This window comes from Aptenodytes patagonicus, chromosome 2 (genome assembly GCF_965638725.1).
Source record: "Aptenodytes patagonicus chromosome 2, bAptPat1.pri.cur, whole genome shotgun sequence".
NCBI classification, from domain to species: Eukaryota; Metazoa; Chordata; class Aves; order Sphenisciformes; family Spheniscidae; genus Aptenodytes; species Aptenodytes patagonicus.
Window position 1 is genome coordinate 147,988,800 of NC_134950.1, and position 17,752 is coordinate 148,006,551.

Genomic DNA, 17,752 nt, shown 5'->3' on the forward strand with positions numbered 1-17,752 from the left:
CCTGTTTCCAGCACAAATCCAAGACGTCGCCCCATACTAGCTACTATGAAGAAAATTAACTCTATCCCAGCAAAACCAGCACAGTATCATCACCAAACTTACTTAGTGTACATTCTACTCCTGCATCCAGATCATTTATAACAACTTTAATGAGCACTGGCCCTAAAATTGAGCCCTGCAGAACCCCACTAGTGACTGACCACCAGCCTGATGTAACCCCATTTACTGTAACTCTTTGAGCGCGACCCGTCAGCCAATTGTTCACCCAATGTATTATGGACTTGTCTAGCTGTGTGCTGGACATTTTGTCCAGAAGGATAGTGTGAGAGGCAGTATCAAAAGCTTTGCTAAAATAAAAAAAAACAGATCTACTGGCTTCCCTTGGTCAACTAGATGGGTGACCTTGTCATTAAAGGAAATTAAGTTAGTTAAACAGGACTTTCCCCTTGTGAACCCATGCTGGCTATGATCAATGACTGCATTATCTCTCAAGTGTTTTTCAATAACTCCCAGAATAACCTTCTCCATAATTTTGCCAGGCACTGAAGTGAGACTGACGGGCCTGTTGTAGTACAATAACTTATTAAAAGTGTTCATGCTTCTCCCTGAAGCTTCTGTCCTGCTTTTTGTGTAAAATAAATGCATATCTATTCTATGCTTTCTAAAATTAAAATGTAAAATAATGTTAAGATTGAACTTTTATAAGTTTTAGGATGTCATAAAACATTGCCAGTATCTTGGGGAAAAAAACCCTCTCCCCAGGTTCAAATGTTTAGATGCAAAGAATCAGGGGACTCACCACACCCGTGGGGAAAACCCAAGCATAAATAGGAATTCAGTGCTGAAAAAACACCATCACTATGTAAAGCCCTTCTTTTATAATCTAAATTTGCATAAATATAAATATGCAAGCAGATGTACCTGATTTCTCACCTTTTTCTGGGCAGACGCCATCTGATGGTTAGCTTCAGGTTTATACCTTGAGTTATCTACAGCACTGTGATCTTGTACCCCATGGCCAGTTCTGGTTATTAAGATGAAAAGTTCACTCATTCTTGAGTCTTTTGTCTAGGTATACTTTGCTTTGGTTATATTTTCCCTTCACCTTACTTTATGGTCTTTCTTAGACTAAAAGCATAAAGCATGAAATGTATATTTCAGCAAAATATCTTAAAGCCTTGAGGGTCTTTTGTAGACAAGGTCTACGAAAGTCTAGCTGCGTTACTGTTGGCATTGTCCATATTCATTTCCTGCTAATGTATACTTTCTTGTACATACAGTTCTCTGAGTTATAAACAGACTTATTACTGTGCATTTGTACAGTATCTGTGCTTATAAGCGAGCTCTCCTGCTAAATACCCATCCTTAGAAATGAGACTGGTCGGCAGCTGAAGAGAGCCTAGATATGGGTGTTTAATACTATTTGAGGTGCATTAGGAAATTGAAAACATCCATCCCTATGGGATTGTCAGGTATAATACAGTACATGTGGGAATCCCTGCCCTCCCAGAGCAACAGCAGTTGAGGCCAACCGGAATACCCAACATACCACATATTGCACCAGAGGCAACGTGTAGGTCATGGACTCAAGCCCAGTGTTTCAACCAGAGGTGAATAGAGGGGTGCAGCACTAGTTCCGTTGTCTAAAGAGGTGTGATTGTTCCAGGTGTCTTCTGTTGGCCATTTCTAAGTATCATCCTCTTCTACATGCATGGGGACTGAATTAAAACTACATAAGTTTAATGTAAGACTACATAAAAGCCTTGAATCAGTTGATCCCACGTAGGCGTTCATCTACTGCCTTCAAATGTTACTAGGTACCTTTGTGTATGCAAATGACTGAAGTCTAAAGAATCTGCAAGCTTAAAGAAGGTATTATTGATCAGATCAAATATTTACTGCCGAGATCTAAGTTATGCTCTAGGCACATAAGTAACCTGGACATTCTGATTATAGCCCAGACTCAGTGGACTGGAAGTTGAATGCTAAATTGCCATTTTTCTTATTGAATATCTTCTCCATAATTGTCACTGCTGTCTAATGGTTTTTCACTACTTATTTAGAGGACATTAAAGAGGTCTTATCAGAAAATTCTGAGCATCATCAGAAAATCTCACTGTCATAAAAAGAAAAACATAAAATGCTTACTTTTGATATCAAAGGTACGATTTTAATAACAATTATAAAAAAATATATAATTTTATATTATTTTTATATATATTTATTCCAGCAGACTCTTTTTATTAGTTTAGAATAAGGAATTGCAACATAATCTTAACTTTTGATTAAAACATTTGTCTTTCTATTGCAGATTGCCACAGAAGCCATAGAAAATATTAGAACTGTTGTTAGTTTGACCCAGGAAAGAAAATTTGAGTTGATGTACGGAGAACATTTGCAGGTACCATACAGGTACAATAAAAATAACTAAGCTAAAAAAAATTCTGTATTTAAATTATAGAATAAATTACAAACATTTACTTGGACTAACATTGGGGTTTTTTGTTAGTGTTTATGATTTAATGTATAATTTAATTACCTCAGCATTAATGTAAATATTTTGCATATTTTTTCTTAAAAAATGCAACCACCAGCCAACATTTTTGTTCTTTGATTTAATTAATTTTCTGTGATAATATTGATATCTTCTATTGCAATGCCACTTGGTTTGGAAAAATGTTAGGTTTAGGTGAACTTCGGAAGTCATCTAATCTAACCTCCCACCTGAAGTGTTTCAGATATTTAATTAAAAACTTTTTAATGTAAATTGAATATAGGATTAAGCCATTTTTGAAAGTATGAATAGGATTGAAAACATTTGAATGATTATTTATTGGTGTGTGACTGAAAAAAAGAAAGGAATATAAACCTACCTAGACTAAATCAAAATTAAAAAGTTCTAAAGTGAAAAACTAAAAAGATACTGTCAATTAAAGTTTTACTTGTTCTAGAATGAAATGTTTCATTTTCAGACATCCATGAGAAAAGTAAAGGAAATGACAGCATATGTACACAGACATGATGGGAGAAAAGTAGGGGTGCTGCTAATACATAATAACTGAGTGGTTAGAGCACAGTGCAGGATGTAAAAGATATTACTTCAGCTTTTTTCTCAGGCTACTAGGTTTTGAATCCATATCTCACAACTTGCAGGACAGTGCCTAACCATTCTCAGGGTTGACATTGATGGGATTGCTCCAAGACTTTCATCCTTAATGTTGTTCTGGTATAAATAAGAACTTACTGCCCCATGGGTCAATTTGTCTGGAAGAGATAGGACATGTGTTTTTCAGTTAATGTTTCAGTGCATGTTAAACCACTGATTAGGCAAAGAGTTTCTATTTTATAAAAATTGAGCTTAGGCCTTCTGTTATGCTGGATTAATGCACAAATCTTCTGTGTAAGAGAGAGGTCACAACAGCCTCTTAATCAAAAAAACCCCACACTTGTGAATCTGGCTCCTCTTTGTTTTGGTTTGTTTTTTTTTCCAGAAGGAACCATACGGTTGTGACTTAGTAATAGCATCAATAAAATTAAAATATTTTCTTTCTTTTCTCTGGTATCATTCATAGTTACAGAAAATTTTCTCTCTGCCTTGCTTTTAGTTATAGGCATAGTTTTATCATCCAAAATCTAATTTCTGCATCATACGTACAGGCTTAATCTTATTTGAGAGAGGAATTTTGACTGATTAAATTGAACAGAAACAGATTCTTGAGTGTATAATATTGAACTGTTTAATATCTTTCCTATTTGGTTAACATAAAATTGCAAGTAAAGAAAAAATGACACAAAAATTTGGCTTTGGCTGAAGGTGAGCTAACTGTTCTGCTCTTTTTTCCCCTTATGTGATGCAGTAATAAAATTTCAAAAGTGTTATTTACACCTTCAAAGTGGTAATCATGTACTGAACTGTAAAGTGTTTTAACACTCAAACTATGAGATGGTAAGACAATAATTATACATAGCAGCTAAGGTCACCTTTTTCTTCACCCATATTCCAAGTTGTTCTTGGAAGTAAATAAAATTTTGGAAACAAAACTAACTTTCTCTTGGACACAGTCTAATAGGAGACAAGGGATTTCGTTGTTTAAGCATGAGTACACTTCCAATTCATAACAGTATCATCTGAAGTCAATTAATTGGTTTTTGCATACTAGGATTTAAGTATGATTGCACATTTTTATGAAAATATGCATTCTTCCTTACAGAAATTCTGTGAAGAAGGCACATATATTTGGATTTTGTTTTGCCCTTTCACAAGCAATGATGTTCTTTACCTATGCTGGCTGTTTCCGGTTTGGTGCCTATCTAGTGGTAAATGGACACATGAAATATAAAACTGTATTTTTGTAAGTATCTCTTCTGCAATCCTTTTTCTGTCAGTCCAGACAAAGGCCTTTGTTTACTGCTAGAGATCTCATGAATCCATTGGGTAAGCTATGAGAAAACAGGCAAATTCCTCATCTGTACTTAAATATAATGAAAGGATATTACAAAGCGGATACTCTAGGTGACTACAAAGTCTGAGCTGTTCACATAGGCCCGATTTTGGATTTCCTTTTCTGTATTTATTTGGGACTATTTTGTTTTCCAGAGGTTGAAACAGTATCCTACTTATGTCACTTTGTTTATTCTCACCAATCTTATTGTTCCTGTAGCTGTGAGGTCGTCTGTATATTCTACAAAAAACATAGTTGTACCTGTTTATTGAAGCATAATAATATTGTAAAAATCTTGTTAAGAATAGGTCATCAGAATCTTTGTTATTTCTATGTCAGGTTTATTCACTGAAATTTGAAATCTTCTCTAAAATACATGTTAAATAATTGGAGAACAGGATTCTATAATGTATATGCTGTTCACTATAAGGGAAGGAAAACTGAGTTGTTTTAAATGACATTCTGATAAGAAGCTTGTTCACTTAAATGAACCAATTTTGTGTGGGAAATGAAAGTATGAACCATGAGTGTAAGAACAGTATGTGGAGTACTGTAAGTACCTATAGTCAAGTGGAGCATTTTATTTTTAATTTAGATGGGTACTGCAAATAGAATGTGATTCTAATTTGCAGTATTCTTAGAAGGTGTACCATTGCAATCTGAAATTATACAAGGAGTAGTACAATTATTTGTCTCTAAGGGTACTTTATAAGCTTTTAAACTGTACAAAAATTAAAGGAATTATTCTGAAATTATAAATTATCCTTAACTTCTTACTTTTATGTTTTGGGTTTATAATCACTGTTTATCCAATCATTTGCCATAATACCTAAGAGCCTCTATCATAACCAAAGCCCCATTCTTCTGGATCATGTATAAAATCAGAAGAAATATAATTTCTAATTTAAGAGGCAATAGCTCAATATAGGCCTATGGAAACAAGTATGAAAGAAATGAGATTCTACCAGTATGGATATCAGTGACCTCAATACCTAAGAAAGGCCAATCGCATCAATTTTTTGTTGGCAACTTGATTAAAGATAGTTAACACAGCTCATTTTGACTGGAAGATGTTGGAGAATGTCTGCATCCCATCTGCTATCTTAACATCTCTAAACAGCTGGGGAGTGGCTCAATTAGATTTGGAACGGATTATCTGACCTAAAACTGTGAGAGCCCATCTAGGTTGTTCAAATGCAGAATAAAACAGATTAGTTTATATAGCTCTGAATATAAAAGATAAAAAATAATATAAATGAATTTATTTTACTTCAACTTAAAACAGGCTAAGAGGTCTCATATGTCATAGAATCATAGAATAGTTTGGGTTGGAAGGGACCTCTAAAGGTCATCTAGTCCAACCCCCCTGCTGTGGGCAGGGACATCTTCAACCAGATCAGGTTGCTCAGAGCCCCGTCCAACCTGACCTTGAAGGTTTCCAGGCATGGGGCATCCACCACCTCTCTGGGCAACCTGTGCCAGTGCTTCACCACCCTCAGCGTAAAAAATGTCTTCCTTAGATCTAGTCTAAATCTAACCCCCTTTACTTTAAAGCCATTCCCCCTTGTCCTGTCGCAACAGGCCCTGCTAAAAAGTTTGCCGCCATCTTTTTTATAAGCCCCCTTTAAGTACTGATGGGCTGCAATAAGGTCTCCCCAAAGCCTTCTCTTCTCCAGGCTGAACAACCCCAACTCTCTCAGCCTTTCTTCATAGGGGAGGTGTTCCATCCCCCTGATCATTTTTGTGACCCTCCTCTGGACCTGCTCCAACAGGTCCGTGTCTTTCCTGTGCTGAGGGCTCCAGAGCTGGATGCAGTACTCCAGGTGGGGTCTCAGCAGAGCAGAATAGAGGGGCAGAATCACCTCCCTCGACCTGCTGGCCACGCTGCTTTTGATGCAGCCCAGGATACGATTGGCCTTCTGGGCTGCGAGCGCACATTGCTGGCTCGTGTCCAGCTTTTCTTCCACCAGTACCCCCAAGTCCTTCTCGGCAGGGCTGCTCTCAATCCCTTCATCCCCCAGCCTGTATTGATATTGGGGGTTGCCCCAACCCAGGTGCAGGACCTTGCACTTGGCCTTGTTAAACCTCATGAGGTTCATACAGGCCCACTTCTCGAGCTTGTCCAGGTCTCTCTGGATGGCATCCCGTCCCTCTGGCGTGTCGACCGCACCACTCAGCTTGGTGTCATCTGCAAACTTGCTGAGGGTGCACTCCATCCCACTGTCTGTGTCACTGATGAAGATATTAAACAGTACCGGTCCCAATACGGACCCCTGCGGGATGCCACTCATCACCAATCTCCATCTAGACATTGAGCCGTTGACCACTACCCTCTGGATGCGACCATCTAACCAATTCCTCACCCACCGGACAGTCCACCCATCAAATCCATACCACTCCAGTTTAGAGAGAAGGATGTTGTGGGGGACCATGTCAAAGGCCTTACAGAGGTCCAGATAGACGACATCCATAGCCCTTCCTGTGTCCACTGATGTAGTCACTCCATCACAGAAGGCCACTAGGTTAGTCAGGCAGGACTTGCCCTTGGTGAAGCCCTGCTGGCTGTCTCGAATCACCTCCCTGTCCTCCATGTGCCTTAGCATAGCTTCCAGGAGGATCTGCTCCATGACTTTCCCAGGCACAGACGTGAGACTGACTGGCCTGTAGTTCCCCGGGTCTTCCTTGTTTCCCTTTTTAAAAATGGGGGTTATGTTTCCCGTTTTCCAGTCAGTGGGAACTTCACCGGACTGCCACGACTTCTCAAATATGATGGATAGTGGCTTAGCAACTTCATCCGCTAGTTCCTTCAGGACCTGCAGACGGATCTCATCAGATCCCATGGACTTGTGCACCTTCAGGTGCCTTAGATGGTCTCAAACCTGATGTTCTCCCACAGTGGGCGGCTCTTCATTCTCCCAGTCCCCGCCTTCGCCTTCTGCAGCTTGGGTGGTGAGGCTTGAGCACTTGTCGGTGAAGACCAAGGCAAAAAAGTCATTGAATATCTCTGCCTTCTCCATACACCAGGTAACCAGGTCTCCCATTTCATTCTGGAGATGCCCACATTTTCCCTCGTCTTCCTTTTATCCCCGACATACCTATAGAACCTTTTCTTGTTGCCCTTGATGTCCCCGGCCAGATTTAATTCTATCGGAGCTTTAGCTTTCCTAACCTGATCCCTGGCTGCTCGGACAATTTCTCCGTGTTCCTCCCAGGCTACCTGTCCTTGCTTCCACCCTCTGTAGGCTTCCTTTTTGTGTTTGAGTTTGTCCAGGAGCTCCTTGTTCATCCATGCAGGCCTCCGGGCGTTTTTGCCTGACTTCCTCTTTGTTGGGATGCATCGCTCCTGAGCTTGAAGGAGGTGATCCTTGAATATTACCCAGCTCTCTCAGGCCCCTCTTCCCTCCAGGACTTTGTCCCATGGCACTCTACCAACCAGATCCCTGAAGAGGCCAAAGTCTGCTCTCCTGAAGTCCAGGGTAGTGAGCTTGCTGTGCGCCCTCCTCGGTGCCCCAAGGATCTTGAACTCCACCATTTCATGGTCACTGCAGCCCAGGCTGCCCTTGAGCTTCACATTCCCCACCAGCCCCTCCTTGTTGGTGAGAACAAGGTCCAGCATAGCACCTCTCCTCGTTGGTTCCTCTACCACTTGGAGAAGGAAGTTATCATTGACACATTCCAGGAACTTCCTGGATTGTTTACTCCCTGCCGTGTTGTCCCTCCAACACATGTTGGGGTGGTTGAAGTCCCCCATGAGGACCAGGGCTTGTGAGCATGAGGCTGCTCCTATCTGTCTATAGAGGGCCTCATCCGCTCGGTCTTCCTGGTCAGGTGGCCTGTAGCAGACTCTCACCATAATGTCACCTATCCCTACCTTCCCTTTAATTCTGACCCATCAGCTCTCGGTCGGCTCCTCATCCATCCCCAGGCAGAGCTCCATGCACTCCAGCCAGTCATTGACATAGAGGGCAACACCCCCTCGTCGTCTGCCCTGCCTGTCCTTCCTAAAGAGCCTGTATCCCTCCATCCCAACACTCCAATCATAGGAGCCATCCCACCACGTCTCTGTAATGCCAATAAGGTCGTAGCCCTCCAGGCGTGCGCACGTCTAACTCCTCTTGTTTATTCCCCATGCTATGTGCATTTGCATAGATGCATGTAAGTTGGGCCCCTGATGAAGCTGTCTTACTGGCTGGAGTTCCTTTGTGCTGCTCTTCAGGTGCTCTCCTGCTGACCTGTGATCCTTCTCCAGGCTCTGGGCATCTATTGCTGGCGCTGGCATCAAACTGGTAGGAGTGGGATAGATTGAGATTCCCCTCCCCCGGCATCTCTAGTTTAAAGCCCTCTTCACCAGCTTGGCAAGACTATGACTGAAGATGCTCTTCCCCTTCCTTGACAGAGGCACCCCATCAGCCCCCACTAGACCAGGTTTCTCAAAGCGAGTTCCATGGTCTAAGTAGCCGAACCCCTGGCTGTGGCACCGGTCCTGTAACCATTTGTTGACTCGCCAGATTTGACTGGCCCTTTCAAACCCCTTCCCTTTGACCAGCAGGATTGATGAAAAAACTACCTGCACTCCTGAGTCCCTTACCACCACTCCCAGGGCTCTGTACTCCTTCTTGATAGTCCTCAGACTGCTCCTCGCTGTATCACTGGTGCCCACGTGAAACAGCAGCAGCGGATAATAGTCAGTGGATTGTACAAGGCTTGGTAGCCTCTCGGTGACATCCCTGATGCAAGTCCCTGGTAAGCAGCAATGTCAATTGGTAATGTCAAATGGTAATGTCAATTACCATTTCTCAGTGATGAGTAATCCTATGTTGTGTGGCAGTAATTAATAGCTGAAGACAGCAGGTTCTTAAACCATTCTAATGTAGCCTGTAAAGATACGTCTACATTCACCATAAAACAATAATAGCGTAGTTTTCAACCTTTTTCTGGTGTTGTGAACCGTTCGAATTTTTTCCAGCAGAGCTGTGATAACAAATTAAATCTTTATTGTCACCTTGTTACAGGCTTGATTTCTTATCTTCACTGATGCCTTAAAAATGAATCACTAACTCCCAGAGGTCATTGAACCATAGAGAGGAAACCACAGCAATAGTAGAACAGGATTAGAGTAATGATTTTACCATCCATTGACCACTTTCCACCTAGCCCCAGTGGAGACTTAATATAGTTAACCAGTATTAATAATTAAAGAAATTAGTGCTAATAAGTAATGAAAACATTGAATTTGGAATGGAGGCTTGTTTATCTCACTTCCCTAAAAGAGGATAAAAACAAATTTCTGGAGCTAAATGAGTAATTAAAGCAATAATAGTTGGTTACTACTTTATTCTTTTTAAATTTAGTCCCCTTTTTTCTCCGAGTAAAAGAAAAAGCTGACTGCAGCCCCATTTCCATTGTCCTTCTCTTCATTGTCTATCGATTTTTTTGTTTTGTTTCCTGATTTCTTTTATAGAGTGTTTTCAGCTGTTGTATTTGGTGCAATGGCATTAGGACAAAGCAGCTCTTTTGCTCCAGACTATGCCAAAGCCAAGCTGTCAGCAGCCCACTTGTATCTACTGCTTGAAAGAGTACCCTCCATAGATAGTTACAGCGAGGAAGGAGAGAAGCCCGTAAGTAAGCCGTGTATAATGGGCGATATTATTTATTGACAAATATGGACAGTACTCTTCTCAGTTCCTTCAAACTGATTTTTCCTCTCCTTCTGATTACTTCCTTATCTCAATGTATTCTCGACAGTTTATCCAAACACAACGTGGACCAAGTTCTCTATTATGTGTCCAGCTTTTGCCCACACTGTCTAAAGGTTATTTGTTTTGAAAATCTGGTTAAGGTACAACTTGTGTAGAATTCAACCAGCAAAATTATAAGCGTTTTCAAAATAGTTCAGTGCTGTAGTTTGATTTTATAGCTTCACAAAGATTCAGACCACAGAGTTAACGTCAGCATTCCAGCAAATGCAAAACTCTATTGATTTCAGTGGGGGAAAAAAAAGACTTCTGCAATTCTATTTGAATCATCTGTCAAATTGTCTTAAAGATGTAACAGTGATACTATTTCAATTATAGGAAACATTTTGGGGAAGCATAACGATCAAAGATGTGGCATTTAACTACCCAAACCGACCAGAGGTCAAAATCCTCCAAGGTTTGAATCTAAAAGTAGAAAAGGGACAAACTCTGGCTCTTGTTGGTAGCAGTGGCTGTGGAAAGAGCACTGTTGTTCAGCTGCTTGAGAGATTTTATGATCCACTTGATGGAGAAATAGTAAGTATTTTTGTAAGAACATGTCAATATGTTAAGTGAGGGTGCACTTATTTGGTTTTATGTGATGTGGTAGAGTATAATAGATATTTCTAGTTTTATTTTTAAAATATTTTTAATGTTAAAGACAAGCAGTGGCTCATCAGGGTTCCCTATTTAAATGCATTGAACAATACAATGGAAAAAGTCCCGGTTTCCCACATTATAATGAATTAATGAAACAAGATCTGTGTGGTAAAAATATGCCTAATGATGCCTTTGAATTCAGAGCAAATTTCCTGAGGTTTTTATGTTAAGAACACTTTAAAAGTTATTAAATGTATGTATATACTTCTGTATAATGTAGTAATGGAATTTGCCATCTATGTTCTTTCCTAAAACAGTGAACACTGACAAAAGTAATCTTTATCATAATTTTTACTTGTCAGAAACATCTTTCAGAGTATGCCCACTTACCAACTGATAGATTGTAAGTACTTTTAGTAATTTTGGTTTAAAATAGATCTAGGGTTTGCCACGCTACTTATTCCGCAACTTTACATATTTTTTTCACATAACGGTACTGTTTATTGCCATTTTCTCTTTGATGTAAATGTGCTCAGGGATTTTGTTTGAAAAAGAACCCACACATTTTGGGTTGGATGAGGTGAGAATAAGAAGGATTTCAGAACTTGTCTCTGTAGAGATACCCACAAAAGATAAAGCAATACTTAAATAAGGCCTAGATGCAACGGACAAGATTTTTTTGAGATTGGAAATGCCCATACAGGTCCAGTGTAGCAAACTGATGTGTAGAAAGAAGCAGCACAGGCGCCCCAAAAGTATGTTTAACCAAGTGCAACTTCATCACCGATGTTTTTGACCTTGTAACCAACAATGGTTTACTGAAGGAAAAAGCACAGACCTCCGGCATAGAAACCACAAAAGCAGTGGACTAATTCATAAGCTCAGTTGCACTGTGAACTGAGTGAAAGGATTGTATGCTTAAAAGCACTAACTGTCAGAAGAACGGCTGTTCACAACAGTGAGCACTGTGCTAGTCTGGTAAAGAGAGTAACTATGCCTAAAAGTTGTGCTGTTTGGTATGGTGGATCCAAAATGTGTGACAACTGAGTTCTCTAGCTTCATCACTGATTTTTCACATCAAATAAGGAACAGGAAGCAGACCTTAGCAGCCTGCAATTCCATTGAAATTCTAAGGAAAAGAGATGGCAAATATCTATGTAGTTGAAAGCAATTTCTCCTTTCTAGCTTTTTTTTTCTTCCCCCCCTTACATCTGCAGATGTAGAAAAGCTACCACTGGTTTCAATGGATTTTGAATCAGGTTCATTATGATCTCTTTCCTTTGAAAGACAATTATATTGGCTGAAAATTGGCTGTTCTAGCACAAACTGTGGAATTAGTAGATTAATCATGTCCAGTAGCCATGCTATGAAGGGGGCAGTTCTTCAATTACCCAGCTGATCATGTCACTCAACACAGAGCCTGAGCACTGCACTGTGTGATTCTAGTGGAGATGTAACAGCCCTCTTAACGCCCTGGTACATTTGTGTCCAAGTTGATATGACTTGTATAATTATGAAACTGATCTATCCAGAAAAAAAAATTTCTGTTGTCATTTATCTAATAGACAATGATAGCAGCTCAGGTAGCCAAATTTAGCAGAAGTTTGACAGAGTTGCCAATAAAGAAAACTGAGTGCAAATGATGTCTTAAGGAATCCAGAAGTAAATTTGTCCATTGTCAGGCATTACATCACAATTAAATTTAAGACTGGATGCTTGGCTTAGAAGTGTGTGAATGAATGAACCCAACTCTTCCTTTATTTTAATGGAATACTACTGCCAATCTGTTCCTTCAGTGGGAATATGTATGCAAAATAGAGGAAAGTTTTCCCACCGAAGAAAGAAATGAAAGAACTTTACCCAAAGTTCTTTGAAGTTGCCTCAGCATATCCTGTCTTCCACTGCCTTCAAAATCCTGATGAAATCTTGAAGCAAAGAAAAGGACTGAGGCAGCAGAAGGGACTATCCTCACTTTTATATAATAGCCCTTAGAAAATTTTGGAACATAGAGGAGTAGGAGGAGAGGGGATTATGTGAGCTTGTAATATGGTATCTCTAAGGAAAGAGCTGCAATTGCAAAACTTCTGTGTATAAATTTACAGTAAGTCTCAAATACACGTATAGCCATGTGTCTGAAATTTAAAATGTTTGGTTTCTCAGCTTTTTGATGGCAAAAATGCAATGACACTAAATATCCAGTGGCTGAGAGCTCAGATTGGTATCGTCTCACAAGAACCAATGCTGTTTGACTGCACTATTGCCGAAAACATTGCATATGGGGATAACAGTCGGGAGGTGTCACATGAGGAAATTATTAGTGCAGCAAAAGAAGCCAATATTCATTCCTTCATTGACTCTCTGCCAGATGTAAGTATTCCTTTTCTCTCCTACTCAGAACTGGAGATGACCTACTGTGGCAGGGAAAAATTGTGTCCATTTATGATTCCCTGGGGTGCAATAACTCCCTGAGATGCAAATAGATCTGAAACTGATTTTTAAATCTTATCTTTCTTAATTGTGTTTACCATACTTATTTTTACTCTGGGGACTCCAGCGTCAGGTGGAGAGCTGAACATGTAAGATTTTAGGGAAGAAAATCCACAGTTGTAACTAACTGAGAGCTGGAAGTGTGGGTGGGCTTTTTTAAGTGAGTTAAACATTTCTTTTTAAGCTCCTATTTATCTCAAGCATATGTAAAAGACTCTGCTAGACTGACAAGTTTCTTATGCATTTCTTCCAATTATACCTAGTCAGAATTTAAATTTCTAGTATTCCTACAGTTCAAAAATTACTAAGAATTTTTCTCATATATATAGCTGACCAACGCATAATAATGTAAGAATGAACATCTTGGGTCAGATGAAGGGTCTGCATTCACAAAATCTTGTCCCAGGCAGTGACCAGCAAGATGTATTTACAAATAAGTATTCAAAAAGGCTAAATATTTAATCATATTTCCCCTGAATTCTCATCTAATTTTGCATAATTTGTGACTCAGGAACTTCCTAAGATAGAAATCATGTTTTATTATATAATAGTTCTGGATGGATTTTTCTTCTGTGGGTTTGACAAATCAATTTCTAACCTGTGTCAAATTGTATCTAAAACTTTCTGAAGCAAGGAGGTTGCCAGCTTAGTTGTATGTTGTATATATTCAGCTTAATTTCATGCTGTTAAGCTGCTTTTTGCATTTCTTGAAAAAATACAATGGCCAAAGTCCATGATTTTTCCAGATATTGTTTAGTTTCTAAAGACTTATCAAGATCTGCTCTTTCCAAACTTTGTAGAGAAATCTTGTGATATGTAATGATGTCTCATAAACTTTGGTGCTTTTTGCAACCAAATATATAATACCTCAAAGACTACTGTGACCTACACATGAGTTTGTCCGGAGACCTGACTGGTCTGCCTTAACTGACATAACTAAATTAAAAGCATAACTGTCCCAAACTGTAGTGTAGATATACATAAAATGTATAAATGTCTATGTCTATATATAGATATAGTAAGTAATTTGGCCTGAAACCGATACATCTTATACATTGCTATTTTTTTCTTCAGGATGAATAAATGTGGGTAGAATAACTGATTGATTAGGGTGCTAGCTTGGAGTGTTTAAGGTCAGGGTTTGATCCCCTGTATTGTCATAGACTTTCACTGAGCTTTGGTATTCTATCTCCCGATTGAGAATTATGTTGTCTTCCGACCTTAGAGGGGTTGTTGCTTTTAATTTGTGAAATGCTTGATGTTACAAAGAAGTCTCCTAGTGAAAGATCTATAGATCTGTGGCAGGTAGCAATTCTGGTCATCTGTTTTCAGAGAGCTATTGGCATGGAATATGCAGTTTATGGATGGCTGGTGTCAGGGTCTATATGCTTAAATATACTTCAGAATTGATTTGCATTCATAATCTGAATTTACTATATTGTTTCTAGAAATACAATACCCACGTAGGAGACAAGGGAACTCAGCTTTCTGGTGGTCAGAAACAACGTATCGCTATTGCCCGAGCTCTTGTACGTCACCCCCAGATTCTGCTACTGGATGAAGCTACGTCTGCCTTAGATACAGAAAGTGAAAAGGTAACTTGATTGTGAGCCAGATTAAATCTCCCACAGATTAAAGCCCAAAGATGGAAATATGGTGTTTTATGCAAATTACATTTTTATGCTAATAACAGACAAATATAAAGGTCTTACTCCTCCTTGCCAAAAAAAGCTTTTTTTTTTTTGCATCTGTATGGCAGTAGGCAGATTGAAGTAGCAATGAAGAAGGCATTTCTTTGCCTGGAATTCTTCAGACTTCAACTGGAAAAGCACTATCAAAATTGAATCAGGAGGCACAAACTTCAGAAACGGAAAAGATTGAGGATGCTGCCAGAGAGCTTTTTTTTCTCAGAAATGGCCAAATCTTGCTTTCATAATTTTTCCTCCTTCTCTCATTGCTCTCCAGTCCTTGCTATATGTTCATGGCTAATATGCAAACTTCCAGTGAAAAAAATTGCTAGAACACTTATTTCTTTTTTAAGTCCAAAGCTGCAAACTTAGTATAACAGAAGTACAATCTAGCTTTAGAAAATCAACACAGATTCTACAAAAGTACTTACTATTAACGAGGCAAATATTATAACAAATATTATAATCTGAAAAGCTCAAACCCTATGGACTAAGTTTTGATCAATTCTAGGCATAAAAACATAAGGTTTGAGGGGAAAATGCCATTAAGTAATTTCAGGATTCTTTGTTTTCTTAATTATGTGCCAGTTAGGTACAGAAATTTCATCTCTTATTTTATTCTGCATTAATAAACATAAGGAATAAAGAAAAGAAAGCAGAGATTCTTATTAGTATTTTTCTGCCAGTGCTAGCTTTAAGAAAAACATGATTCACGAGACTCCCTGCGAAATCATGAGAACTAGTGTGATAGTAACTGACCCAAGATTACCGACTTAACTCCTATATATAAATAATCAGTCAAGGAAGGGACCTCTGGAGGTCTCTAATCAAACCTTCTCTTCAAACAAGGGCCAATACTGAATTCAAACTATGTTGTTTAGTGCTGTGCCCAGTAGGGTCCTTGAAAATCTCCAGGAAGATTCAACAAGCTCTCTTTTGTCCCTGTTTCAGTGCTTAATTATCCTTGCAGTGAATATTTTTCTTCTATCCAGTCAAAACCTCCCCTGTTACAATTTATGACAATTTTCTCTTGTTCTCCTACCATGCATCTCAGTAATGAGCCTGGTTTCATCTCATCCTCTTAGCTATCATGGCATCATCTGCTATGACACTTTTGACTCCTTGCCAACACAGGCTAATTCTGAAACAGGAAGGCAAAGCCACAGATATTCCCTTTCCCTCACTGTCATATTACAGTTTGCTTCACAGATGGCAATCGAGGTATATCTCATGACAGCTGCCAGAATAGTTCACCTTTTGGTTTGTTCATTGTGCAGATTGTCCAGGAAGCGCTGGATAAAGCCAGAGAAGGTCGCACCTGCATTGTGATAGCTCACCGCCTCTCCACCATCCAAAATGCTGACAAGATTGCCGTCATCCAGAACGGCAAGGTCGTAGAGCAAGGGACCCATCAGCAGCTCCTGGCTGAAAAAGGCATCTACTATTCTCTGGTCAATGTTCAAAGTGGGTCACGCAACATGTAATTAAAGGCAGTACTTATCTCTGAATTGTCACTGTAATTATTTCAAAACTGCTATTTTTGTCACTGCAATTATTTCAATATCAATAGTCAGTCTTGATACTTTTGATTTTCATCCTTCCTTTCGTAAGTCCTATGAAAACAAGAAATACTAAGTAAATATGTACCAGTTTCTCACTACTAGTTTTCATTATTCAAACCACTCCACTATGTGGCCAAAGCAGAGGCCTATTGCACTCATAGAAGTAGAAACATGCTAAGCCAAATGTAATTAACATTAGCTTGTTTTTACTCTGTCAAAATCACACTAATCAGGCATGTCTGGTAAACAACCTGTAAACATTTTCATGCTCAGTAAAAACAGTTTTGCTATTGCCAGAAACAGACCTAAAGCCTTATCCTCACTGTGCCTCTGTAAGGCACAGTCAGTCCTGGCCTATTAGGCTTGTTATCAACTTGTTATGAGAACTTGCAGGTCAGCTGGAGCTTGATGCCAGATGTCTCTTGTTACCATGTGGAGTTTTAGCCTGGGATGACAGCAAAGGTCTTGAAAATATGGGCGCAGGCTGAAAACAAATGTCCCAGAACTGTAAATACCTCACTGATGTTCAGTTACCGATCACTGAAGAGGTGCAACCTTAAGAGCTGGGAAAAGATTGCTTTAAATGTAACACAGAAAAGAATCAGCAGATGAGAAAAAACCCACGACTGATGGGCAAGGCAAGGCACCTGCTGCAGCCTAGGAGAGTAGTATCTGCAAGTCTCCTTGCAGTCCTAAGGATCAGAGGTCAAGTGCTAAGAACTCTCTAAAGACTGCAATATTTTATAAAAGATGAAAATATTGAATGTGGGCTTGGAGGAGGTGGAAGGAAGGACACTCTTTTCAGTGATATCTTCTTTCATTGAAGAGCTCTTGAACTGGATTACCCTGATGACTAAGACTCTCAAGGACTGTAACCATCAGTGCTAATTACATGGCATCAGCTCTGTGGCATTGTATATTAGTTGCTAATTTAGAATGACTGTTAAGGACTAACTGCTTTGAATATGTAGTAACAGTGATTAATAATTATTAAGAACTAACCATTAGCAATGTGTATTGTTAATGAATATCTATGCAGTAAAGTTTTGTTTTTAAGTTTAAAACTGGCCTGATTAATCAGTCTTCCACACTTCCGTCATAGCAATTTCTGATCCCTGAGATTTACACGTGATCTGTCTTACCTACATGTAGATATTCATACACACACAGCCTAACTGATAGGCAGTTAGGCTCATCAATGTACTAATAACACTCTCCAGAATGTTCATTGATACAGT

At 39.3% G+C, this 17,752-nt stretch overlaps 1 protein-coding gene across 5 annotated transcripts in view; it reads left to right on the forward strand.

Moving 5' to 3' along the window:
- LOC143157096 (ATP-dependent translocase ABCB1-like) overlaps positions 1–17,537 on the forward strand; it is a 65,735-nt gene extending 48,198 nt beyond the window's left edge. For 4 of the 5 annotated variants that reach the window (XM_076331591.1, XM_076331595.1, XM_076331594.1 and 1 more), the window contains 7 exons: positions 2,312–2,412; positions 4,212–4,352; positions 9,904–10,060; positions 10,517–10,714; positions 12,938–13,144; positions 14,713–14,859; positions 16,230–17,537. In XM_076331591.1, coding sequence (XP_076187706.1) covers positions 2,312–2,412; positions 4,212–4,352; positions 9,904–10,060; positions 10,517–10,714; positions 12,938–13,144; positions 14,713–14,859; positions 16,230–16,436 — 1,158 coding nt within the window. In that variant the 3' untranslated portion in view covers positions 16,437–17,537. The remainder of the gene's footprint in view (positions 1–2,311; positions 2,413–4,211; positions 4,353–9,903; positions 10,061–10,516; positions 10,715–12,937; positions 13,145–14,712; positions 14,860–16,229) is intronic. The other variant, XM_076331596.1, reaches the window with a different exon arrangement.
- Positions 17,538–17,752: the final 215 nt, after the last annotated feature.